General features: G+C 42.1%; 3 protein-coding genes across 10 annotated transcripts in view; 2 read left to right on the top strand and 1 right to left on the bottom strand.

Annotated features, from left to right (window-relative positions):
• aplp2 (amyloid beta (A4) precursor-like protein 2) overlaps nt 1–608 on the bottom strand; it is a 54,594-nt gene extending 53,986 nt beyond the window's left edge. The window contains exon 1 of one of the 5 annotated variants that reach the window (XM_056374996.1): nt 296–608. In XM_056374996.1, the coding sequence (XP_056230971.1) occupies nt 296–367 (72 nt within the window). In that variant the 5' untranslated portion in view covers nt 368–608. The remainder of the gene's footprint in view (nt 1–295) is intronic. The other 4 variants (XM_056374995.1, XM_056374994.1, XM_056374991.1 and 1 more) reach the window with 4 other exon arrangements.
• A 3,611-nt stretch (nt 609–4,219) lies between these two features.
• Nucleotides 4,220–16,888, top strand: prdm10 (PR domain containing 10). Of its 4 annotated transcripts, none has more exons than XM_056375043.1 (23): nt 4,220–4,251; nt 5,447–5,588; nt 6,423–6,584; nt 6,737–6,796; nt 6,886–6,990; nt 7,973–8,147; nt 8,386–8,627; nt 9,083–9,283; nt 9,541–9,613; nt 9,776–9,893; nt 9,991–10,111; nt 10,531–10,803; nt 11,140–11,484; nt 11,787–11,942; nt 12,042–12,221; nt 12,308–12,418; nt 12,605–12,805; nt 12,946–13,089; nt 13,349–13,519; nt 14,104–14,241; nt 14,433–14,610; nt 14,695–14,792; nt 15,885–16,888. In XM_056375043.1, exons 2-23 carry the CDS (start codon nt 5,517–5,519, stop codon nt 16,071–16,073), a joined length of 3,513 nt encoding a protein of 1,170 aa, XP_056231018.1. In that variant the 5' UTR covers nt 4,220–4,251; nt 5,447–5,516; the 3' UTR covers nt 16,074–16,888. The 4 variants fall into 4 exon arrangements, with proteins under 4 accessions (XP_056231018.1, XP_056231019.1, XP_056231020.1 ...); XM_056375044.1 differs by lacking the exon at nt 4,220–4,251 and adding an exon at nt 4,501–4,522; XM_056375045.1 differs by lacking the exon at nt 4,220–4,251 and having other exon boundaries at nt 4,923–5,588; nt 14,104–14,187.
• A 1,591-nt stretch (nt 16,889–18,479) lies between these two features.
• On the top strand, nt 18,480–25,456 carry si:ch211-151h10.2 (uncharacterized protein LOC567699 homolog). The gene is made up of 9 exons (XM_056374499.1): nt 18,480–18,674; nt 21,230–21,491; nt 21,583–21,647; nt 22,003–22,141; nt 23,334–23,452; nt 23,537–23,717; nt 23,949–24,032; nt 24,118–24,213; nt 24,305–25,456. Exons 1-9 carry the CDS (start codon nt 18,532–18,534, stop codon nt 24,620–24,622), a joined length of 1,407 nt encoding a protein of 468 aa, XP_056230474.1. The 5' UTR covers nt 18,480–18,531; the 3' UTR covers nt 24,623–25,456.
• The last annotated feature ends 463 nt before the right edge of the window (nt 25,457–25,919 follow it).

The raw sequence follows: 25,919 nt of genomic DNA, 5'->3' as shown, positions 1-25,919 counted from the left end.
CACACACATCCTTACATTATTACGTGAAATGATCAATCCCGCTACTTGTGTAGGAATCTTGTTTGAGAGAAGTAATCAAAGCTCAATCAATGTATTTTACAATCACATCACGCGAGATAAAATAGTGCGTTCGTTAGAGGATCAACAGAGGTTGGCCATAAATGCCTCATGTGAAAAGAGGACAAATATAGTCCTAAAAGATGAGCTTTTTTCAAGAGTATACCCCCACTGGTTTTTGATCCAGGTCAGACTAACCTGGCACGTCATTAATCAGGAAACATTTCAGATTACATACCTCGATATAGCCGGCCAGCGCTGGCACCACAATGCCCAAAATAAGGACAGATATCGCCGGGACTGAACCCATCTTCCAGGATTTCCGGTGGTGCTACTGTAAATAACTTATATCCTATGAGCTATATGTGCGTGAGGTGACGTCCGGGAGAATAAAGAGCAAACCAAGTCCTGGGAATAACCTGATAATCTATCCCGGAGAGCGGGACGAGTCCTGCTCCGCTTGTTTTGTTACCCGAGCTCGACAGAAAATGTTGGAGGGGGACTGAGTGTCGCTCTCCTCTGGAAATGTGGACTGTGTCTGTGGCGCGGCGGCTCTGCCTCTGCTGCCTCCTCCCTCCCCTGGTTCATCTGAGCCTCAGAGCAGCACGCTGCGCCACCAGTCGGCCAGCATCCACCCCGCATCACCAGTTACACAGGACACAGTGGCTCAGCAACAATATCTTCACCATAACATCTGCCTCATGAGTACACACAGTACCAATAACAATGTCCAGGAAGGTATACATGGACATACAGCAAAAACAAGGGCAACAAAGATTAAAAAAAAGACTATTACATACGATCCAGCAGGGAAGAAAGAAAGCAACAACAATGGACCCAGCATACAGTATCTATATAGGCTACAGGTCACACCCAGAAGGAAACAGGTGGAACAGCTGTAATAAATATAAGTGGGTAGTTTAATAAATTACTTTATCTACATACACTAGGTGGTTATGTACATTATGTTCATGTATACACATCTATATAGAGTATGTACAGCCTGCTTTTCTATGGATGATATAGTATATACATATTATTGCACAATGTGAGTTTTTTCAGCTACATATATATATATATGTGTGTGTGTGTGTGTGGCTGAAAAAGGAGCCAGAAAAGTTGTGGGGAGTAAAGGCAACAGTGGTGCCAGTGGTCATCAGAGCACTGACCCACAAACTGGGAGAGTGGCTCCAGCAGATTTCAGGTACACCATCTGAGGGTCTGCAGTGATGTTTCCTGCCCACTTCCTGATTCTGGGGGTGTACCAGTCCTGGATGGTGCGCACATCGGCACCAGTGATCTTTGCAGCAGTCCTGACTGACAAACCAGAAGGTGAAGGGTGTGCAGGGAACAGACTCAGTGACTGAAGTGTGGAACTGGATCAGCAGTTCATGAACTTCCTGAGCTGGTGCAGGAAGTGCATCCTGCACCATCCTCTGCTTTTTAATGACTGTTTTGGCTGCACTGAGTCAAGTCACATTTATCTTTTATACTTGGTGGAAGTTGTAAAGCCTTAACTAAAGTAAATATGTTAATACAACAAGATGAAAATGCTCAATTACAAATAAAAGTTCTCAATTCAAGATGTGTAAAAGTAAAGGAAAGATGCTCAAGATGCTATACAACACACACACAGACACACACACACACACACATATAGTAACATTTTGTCAATACATGTAGTGGACTAAAAAGTATAGTTTCCTCTGAAATGCATCAGAGCTGACGTAGTAGTTTTAAAACATCAGCTGTTAGACACGTTAGAACAAGTTTAATATGAACATGTTACGTCTAATCTTGGCACGTGTTAATTTGATCCTCAGATACCTCAGTAAACACGCCTCTGGAAAAAAACTGAACAGATAATTAACTTTCCTCTTTAGCTCCCCAGTTTACAGTAGTCCAGGGAGAGTAAGTCAGACTGTTTAAATTAATTTAATTTAATTTTTATTTTTGTCTATATCTGAAATGTAGTGTTCATTTTCATTTACTTAATTAATATGAAAATATCCAATACCACTTGCCTCTCAACAAATCCCTGAGAAGCTGTAAATTGAACCTTGACAAACACATTGTAATTAGTGCAGAATACTAGCACAGTGGTGACCACAGTATTCATTGTAAGGGTGTATAATAGAGATTTCCCTTAGTCATATAGTTGAGAACGGTCTCGTCTATGAGGACAACATTTCTGCACACATTTTTCTTCTGAATTGTCAAAAGGCCTTTCCTCAAGACTCTCTCACACACACACACACAAACACACACACACACACACACACACACACAAACACACACACACACACGCACACACACAAACACACAAACACGTGTCCATCAGGTTTCTCCAAATAGCTCCCATGGGACAAGTGTTCTGTAGGCAGCTGGTGGCACTGTACTGTAGGAACAGATTAATGTGGACTAACACAATACAATCCCCGTTTTTCTTACCTCTGTGGTTTTACTTCAGCTGAAGGCTGGAATGATGATAGGACTGAAGTGTCATTTGTTATTACTTCATTTTTAATTGAATAAATACTGAATAGGACAATCACCCTTGGTATATTTGCTTTGATTTCATGGACATGCTTCTTATTTATTTATTTATTTGTAAATGTAAATATGTATATTTTGTTTATTATTTTATTGTACTGTTTTCCTATCAATAGAGTCATGAGTGTTTACTAGTGGCCACATTGAGAAACTGCAGCATTAAATTTGCCAAGTCAGTATCAGTGCAGACATGACAGCATACTAACACTTCCAGTACACACTTTCAAAATACAAACCAAAGCGATCAGAGAAATGGTAAAATAGATTTAGGTCAACTGCAATGAGATGCAACACCAGCCAACTTTGGTTTTGTGAGTGGTCCCATGCAGAGTCTCTTATTGTTGGCATAGCCCTAAGCAAATACTTGTTGTTGTACCCCTAATGATCCTCACTGTACATGTCAGTTTCATTATTTGCTCAGGCACCCAGAAACCAACCAGTACTCTAGAGCTGAAATGATTCATTGATCAGTTGATGACAGATCAGACCTATCGTCAAATGATAATGAAAATAAGTGTTGTTTGTGATCTTAGTTTTCCTATGATGTCTACTGTGTATCCAAATTTCATTGTTTGCAGAGCTTACAGTGACAATAAAGGCTTTTTAAATCCTAATTCTAATACTACTCTTATAGAGGTTAGACACTCAGAATTGCTTAGAAAAAGCTAAGCAATTGGAAAGAACAAATCTTTATAACAAGTGAGCTCAATATGAACTAAAACAAATGTGCAATGAGGTCCTCTGAGGGTTGGGGGCCCGTGGGAAGTTGCCAGCTTTGTCTGGTTGGTAATCCAGCTTTGATTGCAAGGCTATTTCTGTGTATTACAGGTATTATTTATGCATGGTGCTTTGTATTGTGTGATGACAAAGTATTGTATTGTTTGACAACAGAAATATATGCTCTGATTACAAAGTGTATATTATTAATACAATTACAATACAATACAATACATTTGATACAAACATGATTATTTGCCCTTTGATATCTCTGAAGAATATTGACCAGTATTAAAATCTACATTATTCGCTTGTTGGTCACTGTATTCTGAAAGTACAGACCGGAAGTATTGGTATATTGCGATGTCTGCATTAACGCGACTTGACAAATCAATTGTTGCTATTCCTCTCTATCGCCACTGGAGGGCGGTAAACGCTCATGATTTAGATTACACTTCGGTCAACTGTCATCGCCCCCCCTTTTTAAAGAGAAAAATTACCTCTTTTTAAAAAAAAAAATACACGTGGGGAAAAATATTTCAGCCCAAGTACCGTTAACTTAAACTAGAATTGTTAACGAAAAGTAGAAGATTTTTTAAAATCTTTTTGAACAACAGGTTTATTTCAATTGGACGACTTCGGTGTGTTATTTTTCTGATTGGCTGCAACTTCAGCGACTACAACTGATCACCAGTTATAACCAAGGCGATTAAACACGTTTGTAGTCCATTATTAACTGTCCAAACACATTATTTTAAAATTTCGACGGGTACATAAACCGTTTCGTGACGATATTTTAAAATGCATTGTGTTGCTTTTGCTCCCAAGTAAATAACCACCAATCAGAAGCCACGCTCCTGCGTGTTGCTAGGCAGATTATGTTAATATATGCAATGCAGCCATCTCTGCAGCTACCATTCTGAGGTAAGAACAACTTGTACGTTTTCCACAAAATGTAAGAAAACCAGGGATTGCTTCATGACCAGTTCTGTTGCTCGATTGCTCTGTAGTCTTTCTGTTAATATAAATTAAAAGTGCGGGTTGTTTTGACGCATTTGCACCGGTATAAAATATATTTTTTTCGTTGGGTCTCTTCGGATATGGTTGTTGTTGTTAGTCCCACCCAAAATGGAGCCCGTTCTTCCTTGTTCACAGTAGACTGGAAGGGCTGGGCTCAACTAGAATTGGGGGACGGGTGGGTCTATCCAAATAATTCGGGCCTTTACCGCTTCTAAAACACTTTTGTCAAAAACCGCAGACTGTGGTCCACGTCCTGGGGCCTAACAAGTTATGTCTGTCTGCATGGCCGGTGTTACATTGGGACTATATGGCTGTAGTGCTAATGTTGCGGTGCAGTAAATGCCCGGGTTTCTACGGCGCTGGTTTTTGTGGTATGGTCCGGTTGGGACTGAGAACCTGCGGGGTTAAAATAGGGGGGAATTGAATTTATTATTGATTATTCCAGCTAGATTTCTGAATGAGTTCACGGAGTCCCGACTTTTCACCGTGTTTTTTATGCCGACATACGGTTGTATTTAGACACCGTTTTCCTTGCGGCCTCATGAGCAAACGTTGACCGCGTTTTCCTTCGTACCCCCGCTGAGAGTCCTGTGTGACCGCTCTGTGCACGAAGTGACATGCTGCCTTATTTTGGCGTCCAAGTCCTGTCAGCAAGGGCAAAACAGAGTCTGGAGACCCCGAACCCCTCTCTCTGATGGCACATGGGGTTGAATTCAGTTCCACTTAGCTCAAAGATCGCAGCCGTAGTGCCTCATTGTTGCAGCCAAACAGCTTTTCCCTAAACAAACAAGTCTAGCATGTAATGGCTTTGATAAAGCTGTGACAGCAGAGGCTCCATCATCCATAACGATTACTTCAGACCATATACACATTTCTACTGACAATCTCTAAACATCTATGAACCGACAGCCCTAAAGCAGCAATCAATATTTAACTTTAGTATTAACAAAGTCACATTTAGCTATTATCATCATGCATTATTATTATGATGTAAATCACTCAAATCCCCTGTGTGTGTGTGTGTATGTGTGTGTGTGTGTGTGTGTGTTTGTGTGTCTGTGTGTGTGTGCGTGCGTGTGTGTGCGCACGCGCATTACAGGCGTCCCTGGCTGTCTCAGGAGTGAAGTGATAGGGGACGTGGTTGGCGACAGGCCTGGCACCGAGCTGCCATGGAGACCAAGCAGGAACCCTCTGCTGTGTGGAGTCAGACTGCTAACAGTGATTCAGGCAACGCCACGCAGGTCTGAACTGCCCCTGAACAGCTATATTAGAGTCACAGTCTGTAGTACATTTGATACAGGAGAGGACAGTTTAAGCATGTCAGAATTTGTCTTTGAACACACTCCACAGATCAGGAAACTCCCTTCTGTCCACTGACCCTAGCTGCTCTTAAATCCCCAAATTCACCATCCACTTTTATAGCTTTAGTTAATAGAATAGTGTAGGATTTTCCAAGTAGTGGTTCCTTACCCTCCAAAAGGACTTTAAGAGGACAAGGTGCATTTTAGATGTTTAGATTCCTCTCTGTCAACAGTACCATCAAGTAGGCATCTGATTAATTCTGCAGCATGACAACAAAGCCAAACATACAACCAGAGTCACAAAGAACTATCCTTAATTGACAAGAAGAACAGGTCCCTGCAGACCCCTGATCTCAACGCCATGGAGTCAATCTGAGATTAAACGAAGAGACAGGAGAGACTGAGACAGTCTGAATCCACTGTAGCAAGTTCTCCAAGATGCTGAAACAACCGACCTGCCAAGAACCTTGAAAAACTGTGTGTAGGTGTACTGAGGAGGATTGGTACTTTTTTAAACGCAAAGGGTGGTCACAGCAAACATTGATTTGATTTAGGTTTTTACTGCACTTTGTGTGAAGTTAATAGATAAATTAAAAGTATTCATGGCTTTAATTTTGAAAGCATCCTCACTTAGATTTCAGTGCCTAAGCTTTTGCACAGTACTGTATATTAGACAACATTTGTAAAAGTTAATGGGGGCTGAGTCACAGTCAGACAGTGTAATAATGCTGCAGGTGCTTGAAAGCTTTTTTGTCCTGTGCACATTTGTTGCAGGTGCATTTTGAAGGCAGCACAGTGGCCCAGATAGTGTACAGTGGAGAGCAGGCGGACCGGGGACAGCAGCAGGTGGTTTATACAGCAGACGGGAACTCCTATGCTTCTGTAGAGTCTGCAGAGCACACACTGGTCTACATTCACCCTGCAGATGGCGCTCAGGTAATAAGAGTTTTATTCAGAGCAGAGATACTTTCATGCTTATTATGCCTTTTATGAGATTCTCTTTTATGAGAGATTTTCATCTATTTTCACTTTTTTTTTTTCTTTCAAATGTACAAAGTATGAATTGAATAACATGCCTTGTCTTTCAGACTGTATTTGCTGATCAGCCTCAGGTGGCTTATATTCAGCAGGATGGTACAACTCAGCAGGTAGGATTACTGGGCTCTGTCACGTTGCTAACTCACTCTGTGGCACATCATTTTTACAAAACCATAAAGCAGCTGAATTTCCTCTGTAGGTCACAGTTTTACTGCCCAGCGGACAGAACATGAACGCTGCCAACCTGCATGTTCTCAGTAACGTAGCGGAGACTCCACAGGCTATCCTGGAGCCAGTGTCCCAGGTGAGAACACACTGTTTGTGTTTAGCTGTTTACTTTTCCAAATAAGCAAATAGCACTTTATTATTTTTGAACCATATTCTAGCATATAGCAGTGACACATAAGTGAACGTAAGCACAAATTATGTCAGGATGTATACACACATTCAAGCCAAAACATTGTTATTTAGTTATTCTGTCAGGTAAGTGGTCTGACTAGGTGCCGTTCATATTTGATTTACACCATGACACTGAAGTTAGCTTCCAATTCATCAGTTAAGGGAAAGTCAAGGGAACTTAACTTACAGAGCCTTTTACACCAAGACCACATTGGGGAGAAAAAGCAGTGACACGTCCCTTTTTCATATTTTCACAAATAGAATAAAGATTTCACAAATCTGAGACGGTGTTTGAAGAGTCTGCAGCTTGTCTGGGATTATCTAGTTCATATTTGACAAGTCTAATTTCACTTTTTCTTATTTTCAGAAAATAGAATAAAGGATTCCCAAATTGTAAAGTTGGTTTCAAACAGCTTTAAAGCTTTACCTAAAACAACTAAAAAAATAAAAAAAAAACCAAAAACTGAGGATCAGCTGCTGAGCTCTGTTAGTTAAATTTCCCTTCATTTTACCCATAGCTGATGAATTGGAGATATTTGCAGTACAGATATAATCACATATGATGTATGATATTCAAAAATCATGTCCAGAAATGTCACAGGTTAACTTTTTGATATTGATGTCAGTGTCAGTCCCACAGCAACAAAGAATAGATGAAGGTTTCTTGACTTTACAACCACAAAATTAGTTTTACATGCACAGAAGGTGATAAATAAATAGTATCTAGTTGTATAAAACTGCAGGAATACATTTATACCGTTTATATTAACTTTTGTTGCATTGTTACATGTGAACAGGCCAAGCCTGAAGATGAGAATTTGTCACTGTTTCCCACATAAGGAGAAACAGTTAAGTGAGTATTAACTCTATGAAATGATCAAACACAGGAGCAGCTGTCTGTGTCCAATTCGCTCACCTCCATGGCGGACATTGCAGACCCCCCCACCAGTCCACTCGGGGCCACAGACTCCACAGACGATACGGATGAAGACGAGGACGAAGACTCCGAGATGGATGACTGGGAGCCTCGTCAGCCTGAATCATTTAACCCTCACAGCCTGTGTGAGTGACGTCCCCCTGCAGCTATATCACAGTCGTCCGTCTGTCTCTGTCAGGACTCTCTGTCACTCATGTGGAGCAGACAGGAGAAGATAGCGACAATGATTTAAGATGAAAAGCTGCACAGCTGTAGTACTTGTTGCAAAGCTGTTGCGTTGGTCCTCATCAGTTAGACTGCATTATCTCTATATATGTTGTGGTGATTCTGACTTACTGATTTCTCCTTTTCGTTGCCTCTCAGGGTGCGAGGAGTGTAATAATTCCAACCCCTCGGTCTGTCTGAAGCACGGTCCTCTGCACCCCATCCCCAACCGGCCGGTGATGTCCAAGGCCCGAGCCAGTCTGCCTCTGGTCCTCTACATCGATCGCTTCCTGGGCGGGGTATTCTCCAAGAGACGCATCCCAAAACGCACACAGTTCGGTCCAGTGGAGGGACCCCTGGTTCCTCAGAGTGAACTACGGGACCACTACATCCATCTGAAAGTAACTCACTCTGCGTGACTGATTTCTGTTTAATTGCTTTAAGCTCTTTTTAGTTGTGCAATTTGTATTCAGGCATTTGGCTGCATGGAGTAAAATGTTGTAAAATGACAGCATCATATTAAGAAGGGTGTCTCATTTTACCTGAAACATTGTTTTCTTTGCACAGTTTGTGAAATATGAAATTGTGATATTGGGCAGGGATACTTCTTGAAACTCTGAGACTTTGAATCACTTCTCATTTTAGTTTTTGCTTGGAGTGAAGTAATCACTGGGCTGCCCTTACATTACTGTTTCTTAGCAAAGAAACAAAGAGGAAATATATTTTTGTGAATGAAACAGTTTTATAAGAAAGTGTGAGGTAGATAATAGCTGAGCAAAACGTTTTGTTTGTGCAAGCATGCGCAGTCAGGTTGCACTCTTCATATCTAATCTGTTTTTGTGCTCGTTTGCCGTAGCTGTGTCTGCTGGATACAGAGAAAGACGGAGAGAAGTCTAACGACATGTGGTTGGACCTCTCTGACGAGGACAGCTGTAACTGGATGATGTTTGTGAGGCCTGCTCAGAACCACCTGGAGCAGAACCTGGTGGCCTATCAGTACGGCTCAGAGATATTTTACACAACCATCAAGAACATCCAACCTAAACAAGAGCTCAAGGTCAGTCCTGTGTAGTCCAGTTTATATTTTATTACATCTGTATCATACCTGTCCGACAACAGGCAGACAGGCTGGTGAAGACGTTCCATCAAGTTCAGTTGAAAGTCAGACATCTGGAAAATTAAGAGCCAGATATTTTTGCTCAGGAGCAGCTGGTCACAAATCAAAGTTAAAAGAAGAGTGAATCGGTCCCAATAACTGAATTATAGCTGAAATATTTTTTTTGTTTGTGTTTTTAATGAGATTTCCCTCTGCAGGTGTGGTACGCCGCATCATATGCAGAATTTGTAAATCAAAAGATCCACGATGTTACGGAAGAGGAGAGAAAAGGTGAGTCTCTGGCGACACCTAGTGGTTACTTCATTTAATATCAACACCATGTCTCAGCCCTGCTGTTTATGACGACATCTGTCCCGTTACAAACTATTCTACCAGTAGTAGATGTTAGTAGTGCAGCTTCTCCCTGGTCCTCACCTTCTGTTGTTTCTTCAGTGCTGCGGGAGCAAGAGAAGAACTGGCCTTGTTACGAGTGTAACCGCCGCTTTGTGAGCTCTGAACAACTGCAGCAACATCTCAACATGCACGACGACAAGTTGAGCTCTGTCACCAGGTAAAACCTTTTCTCATCACCTCGTTTCATATTTTGGCTGTGATTCCCTTCTCACTAGAGGCTGTATGACCTCTTAAGCTTGTCTTTACTTTCTCAGATCCAGAGGTCGGGGTCGTGGAAGAGGCAGGAAGAGATTTGGAACAGGAAGAAGACCGGGGCGGCCGCCGAAATTTATACGTCTGGAACCGCCTGTAGACGCCGGCGGGGACAAGACAACAGTAAGTGACACATTAATAATTGCTGTGTTGATTAATCGATTAATTGATTTGCATTTTATGCTAATTTTAACATTTTATAGACCAATAGATCAACTAAAAAGTTAACTGACAGATTAATCTGTAATTAAATAATTGTTAGTTTCAGCCCTGGTGCATACAATATTATATTCACCATAAAATGGAAAAACTTTAATTAATTTATACAATTATCTCGGAGCAAAATAATAATTTAAAAAATCTTCATGAGGTTTGTCAAAAATATTATTCCAAATAAAATGAGCAACGCAAGACTTCAAGTGCCACTGATAACTGACTTAATGAAAATCTACAGTTTGTTTTGAAATTTGTGACTGAAAAACTCCAACCTACAATAACATTCTTTTTTTTAATTACAAATTTCCAATCACCTTTTTAATCAGGAGATGCTGGAACTGACGGAGAAGCAGCCGCTGGAAGAGCGAGTGGAGGGAGCTCAGAACGGCCTGAAGGTGGTGGAGATGGAGCCGGAGGCGGATGCCGGGGCCGAGGTGGAGGGTCAGCTCATACCTCCTGCAGGAGAACCGGTCCCGGAGTCCGTCACCCCACCTGCCAACACGGACCTGCCAGTTCCACTAAAGGAAGACCCGGCACAGAGCAGCCAATCAGACGCCCACCTCACATCTCAGGATATGCGCCGTGCCAAGAGGATACGGGTAAGATGGGAGACTGTGCGTTCACTGAAATGCAAAAGTGTTTTATATTTAGTCTGTTCTTTGGTGTCAGAGCTGTGATTTGCTTTACAACCGTGTGTCTTTCTTCTTCAATGCGTGCTTCCCTCAAAGATGGATGTGCAGGTAGGTGGGACCTGGAGGAGGGCAGAGAAACACGAGGTTCAAAGATTCCTTTTGTCATTTTCCATGGTGTTTGTGTTCATGTGACATTTCAGGATATACCCCCTCCTGCAAACTCCATTGTATCATCATCTTCTCTCTGTGACTCTGCAGATCAATGTCTGTTAGTAGTTCCCCTCTCTCTCTTTTCTCCCTCAGAACGCAGCGCTGCAGCACCTTTTCATCAGGAAGAGTTTCCGTCCTTTTAAGTGCACCCACTGTGGCAAGGCCTTCCGGGATAAAGACAAGCTGGATCAGCATCTGCGGGTCCACGGCCGGGACGCCTACACCTTTTCCTGCCACATCTGCAACAAGAGCTTCATGAGTGACTCGGCTCTGGAGGACCATCTGCTGGTTCACACAGAGAACCGCACCTACTCTTGTCTCTTATGCCCAGAAACCTTTGAAAAGCTGGACCTGCTCAAAGACCACGTAGGGGTGCATGCGGTGGACGGCTGCTACACGTGTCCCTCCTGCAAGAAGACGTTTACTGACTTCATCCAGGTTGGTGATGTTTGTCTACAGCAGGGTTTGTTAGACATGACGCAAGTGAATTGTCAATCTTTCTAGATGTTTAAAAAAACACAGTTGCACATTTCTATTATGTATTCATCACAATCAAAACAAAAGCATTTCGAGAGGGAAACAACATGTTGGAGAAGTTGTGTGCAACCTGTTGATCATTTAATTCTAATCATTGCAAAAACGTAAGTGCAGTTACAGAACCAAGCAAAGAACAGTCTGATTTAAAATAGGAGTTTGACACATTTACAGTTCCCAGACTACAAAATGTTTATGTTCCTCAGGTGAAGAAGCATATACGCTGCTTTCATTCAGAGAAGGTCTTCCAATGCTCAGACTGTGAAAAGGCCTTCTGCCGGCCGGACAAGCTGCGTTTGCACATGTTACGCCACTCTGACCGCAAAGACTTCCTGTGCTCAACATGTGGCAAACAATTCAAGGTAAGATGAACAGGGAGAGCACTGAGAGATAAGAGCTTGTGGTGTTAGTTCATAGATCCATCAGATCTTAATGGGCAATTCTTTCCCTGTGACATTAAGAGGAAAGATAAGCTGCGGGAGCACATGCAGCGTATGCACAATCCTGACAGAGAGGCCAAGAAGGCCGACCGGATCCACCGCTCCAAAACCCTCAAACTGAAGGTGCCCACCACTGACTTCGAGAGCTTCATGTTCAAATGCAGAGTGTGCATGATGGGATTCAGACGCAGAGGAATGCTGGTGAGCAACAACCCACAGAAAGCTCTTTTTGTTGATGTTTAATTTCAGTGCACCATCTTTTACCAGCTTTATTTTTCTGGTTACAGGTTAATCATTTGTCCAAGCGTCATCCCGAGATGCGTATTGATGACGTGCCTGAGCTAACGCTGCCAATTATCAAGCCTAACAGGGACTACTTCTGCCAATACTGTGACAAGGTTTGTTTTTCCCTTCCAGTTATTTCAAACAGTGAGTTTTGGAAAAGACTTTCAGTTGATCCCGGGGTCAATGTGAAAATTCATGCCTTAAAGCAAACATGCTAACATCTGCTTTACCCTAAACTCTGAATCAGATCAGAGGAGACCAGCTTTTAGTATGATACTAATGAGCTGATCTCTGTGCAGGTGTATAAGAGTGCCAGTAAGAGGAAAGCACACATACTGAAGAACCACCCAGGGGCAGAATTGCCTCCCAGCATCCGTAAGTTGCGACCAGCTGCTCCTGGTGAACCAGACCCCATGCTGAGCACACACACCCAGCTGACTGGCACCATCGCCACGGCACCAGTCTGCTGCCCACATTGTGCCAAACAGTACAGCAGCAAGGTCAGTAATGAAGCTCCATGGAAGTTAAAGAATCTTACCTATTAACATTTATATGGAGATCAACTGTTGATACAGTAATTCACCATCCTGTGCTCTGTCTCAGACCTACCTGATAACTTTTCTGTGCGCTTGTGTTTCAGACCAAGATGGTTCAGCACATCAGGAAGAAGCATCCAGAGTTCGCCCAGCTCGCCAACACCATCCAGACTCCGTTGACAACAGCTGTAATCAGTAGCGCTCCTGCAGTCATCAGTTCAGACGGAACCACAGCTGAGGCTGTAGTGGTAAGAAACACACATGTTAAGCACAAATGCTGAGCAGATATCTGTTCAAAGGATGTCACATACTACCATGAAAATTATTATGACGAAGAAAAAAGCAGTGATGGTAAAGAACAGTGCTACAGTGTAAATAAATGTTAATGCTATAGAAAACTGGACTCAGTTCAGCAGAAGCAAGAAAGACAGAAAGAAATAAGGAATGAAGGAAAATAGTCAACTGATAGACACCGGATATTATAACTATGATTCATTTTCTCCACAGACCACAGATCTGCTCACCCAGGCCATGACGGAGCTCTCTCAAACACTGACCACAGACTACCGAACAGCACAGGGAGACTACCAGAGGATCCAGTACATCCCCGTCTCTCAGGCAGGAGGCAGCCTTTCCCAGCCGCAGCACATTCAGCTGCAGGTGGTGCAGGTGGCTCCGGTAAGATCCAGAATCTCATCTAGGACCTAGACTTGTTTTTTTTTGTTTTTTTAGCTTTGCATCCATAGAAAGCCTACTGAGTATCTAAACAACCTCCCGCCTCACAATCACAGTTATACACCTTGATAGCTGTGCTGATATAAACACGAGTCTAATCATTGTATGGATATATGAACAATAGCGGTCGACAGAAAGGAGAGCTGTTTTTTCTGATTCACTAATCAAATTTTCCATGTTGGTCTCGGACTGTCAACTCTAACTTCTATTGTTGTTTCTACCTCTCATGTGGCCAAAACAACTGATCACTTATAAGAGTTGGTGAGGTTTGATCTTTCTTTTACACTCAAATTAAAAGGCTTAAAGTTTTAAGGGAGGGCTGGCAGTAACCAGCAGCCACCATGAAGACTCTGGCAAATGACTGCTTTGGTTTGTAGGTTGGTCTGCAGATATTTCTGCAGCTAAACCACCTTTCATTTCCTGCTATCGTTTGAAAATTGCAGACAACATATATTTTTATGTATCCCGTGGTGGATTGAGGTGAATTTAAGAAGCAGTAACAAGTATTTATTTTCTGTGTTTCACAGGCTTCCTCCCCACATTCACAGCACCCCACAGTAGATGTGAGCCAGCTGCACGACCCGCATGGCTACAGTCAGCACTCCATCCAGGTACAACACATCCAGGTCAGCGAGCCTTCAGGCTCTGCACAAGGTGCCACCCAGGTGAATCCTCATTTCTGACTCTGGGGTTAGGTTGGCGTTAGGAGTAATTCATAACACATATTTATGACATGTATTAAGAGACATTCTTTACAAGAATCTGAAAATCACAACCAACAGTCTGTTATGGAAATCTCCCAAAATGTTAAGCTTGATAACAGAAGAATAATAACCATCTCTTCTCCCTCTTTCAGGTAACTGGTCAGCCTCTAAGCCCCACCTCCCAGCAGGCTAGTCAGGAGCTGAGCCCCGCCCAGTTGACCCCTGTAACTCTGGCTCAGAGCCACACCCTGCAAACTAGCAGCACCCAGCAGCAACAGGGGACTGTGCAGCATGCGTATATACCTGGGAACTGGAACTACCGAGGTTACCGTGAGTGCCCCACATGCCATACTTGATGGCTCTTTACTGTTTGATTGCATGTTAGGTTAACATGTTAAATTCTTATTGCTCCAGCATCTGAGATCCAGATGATGGCTCTACCTCACGCTCAGTATGTGATAGCTGAGGCCAGCACACCTGTATCTGGAGTCAACAGCAACCAGGTGAAAACGGTGAGTAAATGCTGTCTGATACCTGCTAGAGGAAAACGAACACTGTATTTGTATTTCTGGTCAAGGAAATCAGTGTTGAGCACAGCTGAAGCAGTTTAATTTCACTTCTCACTCTCTCATATTCTTATTGGTAAGACTCACAAAGCAGCTGAAAGTGTCAACACATATATACACATATCTGGATCACATTAATATGCAATTTAAAAAAAAAAAAAAAAAAAGATCCCAAATTTCACATTGAAGTTGTAAGCACATCAGAGGCAACCTCCAGGGCTGGAGAAAAACACCCACTGAAGTATCAAAAACTGCAGTTCCTCTAATGGCCACTAGAGTCTGGCTCCAAAAGTGAGTCGATCCCCATAGACTCCCATGTTAAAATGCCCAACTTTACAGCAGAAATAAACATGTTTACAGCCTGGTACAAAAAACAGTTTTTTTCTCTATAGCTAATTTCCTCCTTCATGACACCTGTACAGGGGGCCAGTTTTTATATAACTCACCTGTTTACATTTTATTAAGTTATGCATAATTGAGGGTGTGCCACTTTGAGTGACAGGTCGGTGACCGTATGCTCGCCACAATCCTACATTCATCAAAGTCTCTCCTCCACACACGCCCCTCCTCTTTGCCCAGTTTTGGATTAGCCAGGAGTTAGTTGGAGTCAGACACTGCCAAAACTGCTCTTGAGAAACCTAACAAATGTTTTGGTTGATGAATCTGAGAATGGGAGAAGGATTTGCTGCACACCAAAGCTTTTTAAAAAAAGATAGATTTAAGCATTTTAGGTTATATTTATTCATCTAAACTGTGTACTTACTGTTACTTCAAACTAAGGGGTATGTAGCTTTTTACACCTTCCTGACTGTAATCCGTCCTCTTGTTGATGAGTGAGTCTGATGAAGCACATGTGAAAAGCAGCTCTTTCAGTATTTGTGAAAATCTAGAAATAATTTATTGTATCTCGGCGTACACAGTTTTGTTGCCGGATGGGAGTTACATTCAAGATAATAATAAATTAAAAATTAGCAGAATTTTTTAATTGAAAATGGTGGCGCATGTGGAAATAAAGATGTTCTCACCCTTCTCCTGCAGACACACTACGTGATCTCCGAGGGCCAGACTGACCTGGAGACAAAACAGACCGTTCCTCAGAGCACAACCCAGACCCACACCGAACATCTGGAGCAGCAACCGACCAATCAGCAAGCCACCACGCAGTACATCATCACCACGACAACCAATGGCAGCGGCACTAGTGAGGTTCACATCACAAAACCCTGAACTGTACAATGAAGAACTCTCACAGACTTGATCCTGCATGTAGACCTCAGACGCTTGTGCGCACATGAATGAATAAATACGTGGATGGAAACAGAGTCGGGACATAGAGAGATAAAACGGGGATGAATAGACGACCAGCACAGTTTTATGTGTCTGTAAGTTAGTAGAGAGCAAAATGCAAAGTTTTGAGTTTGAACTGAATATATAAAAAACTAAAACTTGACTGAACACGTGTTTGGAACCCACAGCAATGGAAGGTGTGGATACTTTCTGAAACATTTTCAATGGAACTGCTGAAAGTGTGAGGACCATTACATCAAATACAGAGTTCCTTTGCGAGTTATACAGTATCGAAAATGAAAGATCTTTTTAAGGTCTGGAAAAGGTGGAAAAGTTTTGTTGCTCAGTCCTTATACAGATTTGAGTGCTCATTTTACATATTTGTAAAGTAATGGACATTTCTTGAAGAATAGTATTTGTAAATGAAACTCTGGAAAGAAATACTGAACTGAAAAATATGGGAAAGTACTGTATAAAGCAATCCTGCTAAACAGGTCATTATGTTTTTGTCCAGTGTAAGTACCCCACACATCCTCTGTTGTGTCGTATGTTTGCAGATCATTGCTGATATCTGATGTGATTTTTCTCCATGGATTTCCTCTTTTGAAATGTCTCAGACATCAGTTTTTATTCACATGCTGGATTGTCCTGATTTTTCCAAAAAATCAGAATGAGCAATCTTTCTCTTTTTCTTTGTCATTGTCACAACCACAACACCTGTGTTTTTATAGTAAAATTTTAAAAAGCAAACATAATCAGTTCTACTCTTCCAAGACTCTGAATGTTAAGAATTGCATTTGGTTTTAAAAGTTCATGCAGCGTTTAATGGATATAATTGACCTCTAACCTTATGGACTGTTTTGCTGTTAACATATCCAAAAGCTAAATAACAGATTGAATAGCACCAGGAAACTGTGCTTGAGGAGTAACAGCATCAGGCTGAAAACCCTCTGCTGCTAGGTGTGGTTAGATATGTGCTCTGTTACACCTGTAACCACACCCAACAGTGATGACACAGGGTCCACATGTACAAAACACATGCACATCACTGCAGCAAGGTGAGAAGTTGGAGGTTTGAAAAAAAAACCCTAACCCAACCAGCAATCCCATGGTCTTCGCTTGGTGCCTGTGCAGAAAGCTAACGTGTCTCAGTGACGTGCACTTTTAAAGACAACTGACTTGAATGTTCATAATACTTCTTTAGTCCCTCAAGTGATATCAGTGAAATATTTACAGACGGCATCACAGAGGTTTGCAACTGAACAGCTCAACATGATACAGTGTTAAAGGGTGATATGGGATTATTTTATTTGATCAATCTATTAAGTGCTTAACTTGGGGTTGCAACTAAAACGGCAGCACAGGATTTTAGGTTTAACACCAGCAAGTGACGGTGCCACCGAGCGTCTCATTGCAGGTAAGTAAGAAAGGAAAATGTAATTCAGTAGGAGGAGTTCAAACCATGTGAGAGCAATCACCTGTCTTACTGATGTGATCATGAGCAAGGAAATTCTGTGTTAAGGTACTTGTTCAAAGTAGAAATGTTTTAGATGCAATTGTACAGTAAGTTACAGTTTAATCTAGTTTAATAAACTAAAATCAGGCCATTGAAAATGATCTAAACTAGTCTAAGAAAATAGACTTTACAATGTAAAATATGGAAGGAATATTATGAGATCATGTGCAACAATTCACATTATTATTCAAATTACTATTTTGTCCATGTGTGTCTATTATATCTGCACATGTTGTTTTTCTGTTCACTTTATTATGAAATGGCGTCCAAATAATTTCATGGTGTCCAAGTTAATGTTGGGCTTGTGGGTTAATGGGTGTTTATTTGTCAGAGTGTTATTCTTGTTCTCACTGCTAGATGGCAGCATTGCCTCAGAAAACCAACGAGTTCTTCAACATCAAAATTGTGATAGTTTAAGATTCTACCAGAGACAGTGTTTGCCTTTATTGTGTTTGAATGTTAATACATAACATGGGCTTTCTTCCATTTGTTAACATCTCCCTCCGGATGAATTAATTCACTGTTCAGATTCCAGCAGGTTGTTCACGTGCTGTGAGTTAATAATAGCTCAGTGTCTGTGTCTGACAGTGATGGCAGAGGTATAGAAGTCAATGTTGGAGGGGGTGTAGTTGCCTCCCGTGTACCTGGGTGGAGCAGGGCTTGTCCTCCAAACAATTGCGGTCAGTATGTTTAACACATTCCTGCAAGGATGGAATGTGGGAAAAGGAAAAAAACTTCAACCTACATAAAACAAATCTTCCAGTAGAACCAGTTTAACAAGCTGGTCCTGTTACAGAAGAAATCATACTGAGCAAGTGCATGTTGTTCATCTAATTGCTCTGCTGCAGTTTCAACCAGCATGTCTGTGTCTGAGTTGCTCCCATGCCTCGGCTGACAGTCTTCCACACGAAAGGTCAGGGGGGTACGGGACAGGGAGGGGGAGAGGACCGGGACTGTAAATGGATGGAGGAAGTAAAAGAGGACGGAGAGGGAGAACCTGCCGAGCGGAGCGGAAAACTGCTGAGGTAGGTAGACCTGTGTGTCATTCAACAACTGGCCTTTCATTTGAATCAGCGTTTGAGAGGCAGGTCTCTTATTACCTGCTGCCACAGGGAAAAGGTCTGAGTGAAATGATGGTCTAAGTACATCTCTCTGCTCAGACTGTTGAAAGCAAATGTTTTTCTGTTTCATTAGGCAAGAAATCTGTCAACATTTGTGATGGCTGACAGGCACATCTAACTGCTCACCATTACACATGAGCTGGCAGACCTGAAGTGACTGTCAATTATACAGTACAGTGCCTGTTTGGGTATTACTCTGCTGGACCGGACAGCTGGTCCCTCATAATAAATGTGTCACAATCTGCCCCTTGAGTGACTTCATGCCTGGACTGTGTTATTTCCTGTTTTAGTTTGAAATGACTTTCCTTTTGAATCAGTTGTAGTTCTTCCTGTCTTTGTTTTTGCCTGCCCATGTGATTATCTGCACTGCCCTGTCGTTACCCTCACTAGAATATTTAAGTCTCTGTATTCCCGTCACTCTTTGTCAGTTCATCTGTTTCGTGTGTCTATGCATTTGGGTCCAGAAATCATCGACTTGTGACAGTATGATCTGACATAAACACGGACCCAGCAGACATCCCCTCTGTGGATGAGTTTCATCATTTGTTGGGATCCCTCATGTGGCTCTGTGGGGTTTGGAAAAGGGAGACTAGAGAACACAAAAAGGCAGCTCTGAGGATGGTGCACAAGGAAGTGTCCAAAAAGCTACGGCTTTTTGGTGTAGTGTTCATTTCCTGAGTGGATTAAGGACTATTAACACCTGATTTCTGAACAGCCTCCCAGCCAGCTGGCCTTCAGCATGATAGCCTCCAGTCAGTTGGCCACCACCCTGCTCCTGAGTCAGCTAACCTCCAGCCAGTACTGGCAAGCCCCAGGTTTACAAGCCTTCACCCTGCTTCCAAGTCTGCCTCCAAGTTGGCTAGCTCTCAGCCTGTTAGCTTCCAGTCTGCATCCAAGTCACTTAGCTCACAGCCTGATAGCATGCAGCAGAGATGGTGAGTCTGGGGATCATCCACCTGCAGCCAACTCCATCAGCTACAGGCTCTGTTAGTCTCCAGTCAGCGCCTTTAGCATGCTAACCACCAACATGTTGATCTTCAGCCTGCACCCTGGGCTGTGAGCCTCCAGCTTCCAACAAGTCTCCAGTCTGTACCCAGGTTGGCTAGCTTCCTTCCTGGTTCTGCTCCTCAGCCAATTAGCCACCTCCATGTTCCTGCTCCCAAGCTGAAGCTGAACCCTGAGCAGACCCCTTTCCTGGGGACTCATCTGGCTATCTCCCTGAGATATCTTGGGGCTGGACCCCATAGAAGGAAGCGTGGGTATCGGAGGCATTTGGCTGCCTAGCACTGCAGAACCTTGACTGAAGCCTGAGCCTCAGCTGCCAAGTGACCCTGAGCTGTCTTTTCCAGCTGCCCACTTCCTGCCCTGCTCTTTCCCAGCAGTTGAATCTTCTGGTGCTGGCTGTCTTTTCAGACCTTCAGTCTTTTTGCCGGCCTCCAGAGCGGTCTTGCCTTGGGCGGTCTCACATACATTTCTGGCCTACGATCTTTCTCCATAGAGGCTCCGTCTGTCCAGTTGTGATGCCCTTCTGCTCTGCTCTGCCTCTTGAGGGGACCTGTCTTCACCGTTGCCCTTCTACTCTGCCTCTTGATGGGAACCACCTTCACCGCCGGCCTTCTGCTCTGCTTCCAGAGGGATCCTGAGTGCCCTGCCTGTCTGCCAGGTCACCAAGCTGTCTGCCGAGGTCTCCTGCTCAGTCCTCCTGCTTTTCCCCTCAGATACCCAGAACCCATTCCTGACTTCCTGTCAGTTTGTCTGTTCTTTGTTTTTTTTGTTCTTGCATTTGTTCCCCAGAGTTTTGCTTTGCTGCTTGGAGTTACTGTTTATGTTGCTGCTTTGTTCCTGTTCACGTTCTTGTGTGTGTGTGTGTGTGAGTGTGTGTGTGTGTGTTTCAGCCGGCCAGTAAGTTTACAAGTAAGGCATTCTGTTGATATTAAAGTACCATCACTGCACCTACCTACGTTTGGGTCCAGAAATCAGTGAAATGTGACTAAATGCATGTTGTGTCACAAAGCATTGTTTAAAACTTCAAACTTTATTTTAAATTCATCACGATCGCAAGATTTCCAAAGATAACAAATTGTATGAAAGGTGAAGCACAGGTTCTCTAACTTTCCATCTCATATCATATGTTGATATGAAAACATACCTTCAATTTCATTCACCGTGATAATCATGTAAATGTCATTTAAATGTAACTTTAATGATAATCAGGATTCTTCAATAATTTTTCAAAACAAGGCCAATCTGAATGTTAAGTAATGATACAGGTACATTAATCGACTTTGATCTAGATTTAGCAAAGTGTCCGTTGGGAATTTATATTTGCAGAATTCCTCTCCTTTTCTTCCGATTTGACGCCTAATGTTGTGTTTCATTTTCAATCAACTTGTCCTCACTCTCTCTCTGTGGCTTTTTAACAGTTGGCTGTCTCTGTCTCTTCCTCATTACTCTTGCAGCTCAAATCAAACGCCAGCTGATGGTCAGCCACAGCTCACATTTTGGTCCCAGGCTCTGCGGACACTGCGACCCTGGAAAGGTTGGTGCAGTTTTGCTCCAGTAGGTGTAGTGTGGTTACTCCACCAGGTGGAGGCGCCGCTGCACCCCTCTGTGTTACTGGTAGATGTGTGCTGGAGGCTCCTGTTGGTGTGTTCACTGTGGATGGTTCTGGGAGGCTGTGTTTATGCCCTGAAGTACTGCCTGCGGCCAGGACAGAAACAGGTGAGTGCAGCAGCATGAACCAGATCTCACTTGACCTTGTTGGTGCATTTGATCGTATTGTGTTTATTCACTGGCTTTGCTTCAATTCAAGGTGGAGCCTCCACAGACGATACAGAAGGAGGTTGTGGCTGAGAACATGAATAGCCATGTATCATGGTGAGACATCATTATTTTCATAGTTACACATTTATTAGATTTAAAAATGTGGCTTTTTTTTTTTTTTTTGACTGGAGTGAGTCACAATTTGCCCCATCATCCCTATTTTGAGGAAAAAGATGCCCCCAAGGGAACCACAAGTGTCTTAATCATTACACCTGTTTTCTCAAATGTTTTTATTTTAAAATACCAGTATATCTTTAGTTGTGAGGGGTGTGTTAGATTCTTTATTTGACCATTTATTGGCCCAAAAGTATATTTATAGACTTTTGAAGATGACAGAAATATGGTCATACAATAAGAGTGACAAATCAAAAAACCTCACATGGTCACTGTGATCTCCTTAATTCTCCAGGGTGTCCCAGTCGAGGAGCCTGGCCCTCCAGCTTCCTCTGGCCCTTGCCCTGGCCAACAGCCTGCTGCTGTGTGTGCTCCAGGAGCCCCTTCCAGACCCCAGTGTGCCCCACATTCAGGCGCTCCTCTCCAGGCTGGAGGTAAGGGGGAGGAAACCACCTCAGGAGAACAAAATGCTTTTCTTTCTTACGCACAGCAGCCTCCAGCAATCCTTGTCATCTCCTGTGTTATCAGTTGCTCTTTGCATGTAGATCAGTGTGAAGTCTGTTGGTAATATTACAGAGATCAGACATGGCACTGAGGAATACACAGATATTCTAGCCCTGGGCAATACACTCCATCACTGAGCTGCTGTTATCTGTGCTCTGAATTAACCAGACTGCCAGAGGAGAGCAGTTTTTAATGTTTTGTCTTCCTCTGACTTTCCTGTGAGCCACACTAGCAAAGAGGCTCTGTGATTTCAATGTCAGTTGGTCTGCCCAAAACTTTCCATAGTGAAATATTTTGCCTTGACATGCCCTGAGGATGAATCCTCTTTCTTTTTTGACTTAATTCTAGCACCACCAGTTGTACAACACTGTATTTCATGACACTCTATCTCAATAATAATGACAAATGATAATAATTAGGTGTGACTTACTGCGGTCTTAATGCTTACAAATGTGCTGACATGCTGAACTGAGCATACGGCACCATCTCCTGGCGTCAGCCTCGGGCCAAACTTTAACTTTGACACTGATTTGCAAAGATTTAAAAAAAAAAAAAAGAATTTGGTGAAGCAAATCAAAGACACAAAAATAAACACTACATAACATGACATCTGACAGCCTTTTGTTAAAGATTCATATTTCGACTTATTGTTTTGACTTAATGAGAGAAATAGAGGGAGAAAAGAGGGAAAAAAACACAAAGTGGCAAGTGGGTATGACGATTACAGCCCCAAAATGCCACTAGCTACAGACCTTTTGTCTGGTTTAAATCATATTCCTCCTCCTAATCCTGGTGTTGTTACAACTCTCCTGTCTTGGGGTTTATTATTTCGTGTTTTGGTTTCCTTTTTTTTTTTGTTCCACAAATATTTATTTTAATGGATTTTTAAATGTCATCTGCAGAATCAATATTGTTTTTGTGTTTTGACATTTTAATCTATATGAAAATATGTCTTTTAGATGTGTCAGTGTAGAATGGATATAAAATGCAACAAGTAGATTCCTGCACTGTCTTAATTTCGATGCATACATTTTGCAGAAATAGTTTAAACCAAACAAACCCACAACACTAAACTCAGCCCCCAGTCATTTCTTTCTTTCTTCCTTTTTTTTTTTATTGTAGTCAGTGTCTCTCACACTTGAGGAGGCTGATACTGGATCAGAGGTGACTCTGCAGGAGGTGGACCAAGACTCCACACTGATAGAGAAAGTGAAGCTCATCTGCACATTCTTACAGCAGAGGTAAGATTCATTATCTAGTGTACATGCCATCTGCTTTTTTTTTGTTTAGTTCTGTTGGATTAACATCATACACTCCTCTGATAGGATGAGGTCGCTGCGTGCTCTTGTCAAGGTGCAGGGGGATTTCGAGGCCAGAGTGAAGGACATGCTGGAGGGCCTAGATGGCCTCTGGGCTCGGCTGGAGGAGCTCCACACCGGGGTCACGCTAACCAAAGAGGGGAGTCAAGGCCACGGAGACCTGGCTGCAGCCTGCACAGACGCAGAGGTAAGCAGGTGTGAAGGTCTGTCGGCATTTCTCTGGCGACGGTATTATAATGTTGGTAATGTTGTTTTTATATTACATTTATATTTTATACTTGTTTTCCGAAGTTAAGTTTTGTGATTTTCTCCTGAGTTTGTTTCTTTTAACAACCATCAATCTCGGTGATTTACATTAACATTTGCCTTGTCACTGCCATTGGGTGTTAATTGTAACACTGTCATGTGTTTGGCAAAGAACTTGTTTGCAGTCCTGGGTCACTATAGGAACAGACTTCAGTGCTGCCAGACTTATCTGAAGAACAGCACACAACTACTGCAGGTAAAGTTTTCCTCATGTAATAAAAATCCACCTCTGATATTCCCCGCTGTCTTCACTCAGGAATCTCCTTTGCCTTGTTTCACAGGAGTTAACCTGGAGTCACACTCACATAAGCAACAGTGTGAGCAGCAGCATTGAGTCAGTCTGGCCAGAGCTGTTGCTTCAGTCCAACATTGAGCAGGTACACTGAATTCTGCCCCTTAGACAAACAGTCAAATGTTGTTCATAGGTTTAGAAACACAGCAGGACTAAAGACTTGTCTCTCCTCGCAGTTTGACAAGGTGCAGGAGGGTTTCCTCTCCCTGGAACAACAGACCTCTACGTTCCAGGCCCACCTGGAGGGACTTAGAAAGGAGAACAAGGAAGGACATGCTAATGGGTCTAATTCATGCTCAGCCTCTCCACAGACTTCCCCACATCTCCATAATAGACGCACAAGTGATATATCACTAGAACATTGTAACTCAACCTCTGCTTCGTCAGTGGAAGAAGACACAGAAACAGACACTCCTCTCTCACTGTGTGAGAGGTCGGCCTTACAGTTCTCCTCCACTATTGGACGCTTAAGTAAATCTGGAAGGAGGAAGTGATTTTTATCAAAATGTACTCGGCATATGCACAGGGGTGTAGTAAGTACAGGAGTTGCACCTATGACATGTAAATTTCAAATTTTCTAAGGTTATGTAACCACTGTTCTATGTTGACATACATTCGTCAACTATAACTGACCACACGATCTCACTCATTTATTTACTCATTTATTTACATAAAGAACATGTTACAGTAATACGGCCACGGGGGATTATGTCCATGTTTCTTCAATATCTTATTGGTCAAAAGACTATTTTATGACAGACTGGAGCCAATAATCAAGCCAATTTTGTAAAGAATTTAGTTTCCATGCAGCTTTGTTAGACCCCAACACTGATAGACTCTAGTGTTAATAGTATTGAAAAGGCTTTAAATAAGTTTGAAGTTCTTTTAATTCTTTATTATTAGTATTATTTTGTAATTTATGGACAGCAGGCTATTAGAAGAAACAATTGACTGTTGATGCACTATAGTCGGGGATATTTTATATTTTAGAGTCAAGAATGAAATGCTGCATAAGAATTTATTAGAAAGAAAAGTAAATACTGAAAACAATTGGCCTATTTAAACACACTGTAAAAAATGTTTGTTTTTTTTGCTTTCTTTAAGTTTTTCCCCAATAAATTTAAAATTTTTCCCTTTCAAAATGACTGGCAAATGGTATTAAAATTACACGAATAAATGGTTTATTTAAATTTTTCATGTGATTTAACAAAAGAAAATTCTGAACGAATGGAATACATTAAATATGTTTGTGTAACTGTAAAAATAAAGTATTCTTTATTGACAAAAGTAGCAGCATTTTCTTTATGTATCACAACTCAACTCAAAATCTTTGAAATATATATCAAATATTTGAAACACAAGGGGGCACACTTTCACCGGTTATTACAGGCATTAAACATGAGCGTCTCACAGCATCCATCCAACATATTATACAATCACACCATAAATATATATTCAGCTGAGTTCTGTGCAGTGAACTCAGACCTTTTCATCTTCAATCAGCTTCATAAGAGGTAGGGTTGGGAGAGGCTCCTCAAACTGATTCTCAATAGCCACAACTTGTCTGAAGAATCTCATGATTGGGTGAATGAATGAGGTCCAGGTATATATAGCAAAGGTTTTGTGTTTTTAGAGTAACTTAAATTTAGTTACTGATTAATTTCATCAACCATCTAATCTGCACTTAACAATGTGGCCTAATATGGGATATCTGATGAGACATTTTTTCATTATTCAGCTTGTTTCAAAACCTTGTGTTGTCTGTTACAGCCCTTTTAACCAATGTTGTAA

The sequence above is a fragment of the Seriola aureovittata genome, chromosome 4 (genome assembly GCF_021018895.1).
Source record: "Seriola aureovittata isolate HTS-2021-v1 ecotype China chromosome 4, ASM2101889v1, whole genome shotgun sequence".
NCBI classification, from domain to species: domain Eukaryota; kingdom Metazoa; phylum Chordata; class Actinopteri; order Carangiformes; family Carangidae; genus Seriola; species Seriola aureovittata.
This window is presented reverse-complemented; position numbering and strand designations above follow the sequence as displayed.

What these genes read in the sequence shown, in the direction of transcription:
- si:ch211-151h10.2 (XM_056374499.1), top strand. Translation starts at nt 18,532, where the DNA reads ATGCCTCGGCTGACAGTCTTCCACACGAAAGGTCAGGGGGGTACGGGA. An exon ending in ATGAATAGCCATGTATCATG is followed by an intron (nt 21,648 to 22,002) that starts GTGAGACATCAT and finishes TTAATTCTCCAG; the next exon opens with GGTGTCCCAGTCGAGGAGCC. An exon ending in CGCTCCTCTCCAGGCTGGAG is followed by an intron (nt 22,142 to 23,333) that starts GTAAGGGGGAGG and finishes TTTTTATTGTAG; the next exon opens with TCAGTGTCTCTCACACTTGA.
- prdm10 (XM_056375043.1), top strand. Translation starts at nt 5,517, where the DNA reads ATGGAGACCAAGCAGGAACCCTCTGCTGTGTGGAGTCAGACTGCTAAC. An exon ending in TCTGCCAATACTGTGACAAG is followed by an intron (nt 12,419 to 12,604) that starts GTTTGTTTTTCC and finishes ATCTCTGTGCAG; the next exon opens with GTGTATAAGAGTGCCAGTAA. An exon ending in AGGTGGTGCAGGTGGCTCCG is followed by an intron (nt 13,520 to 14,103) that starts GTAAGATCCAGA and finishes TGTGTTTCACAG; the next exon opens with GCTTCCTCCCCACATTCACA.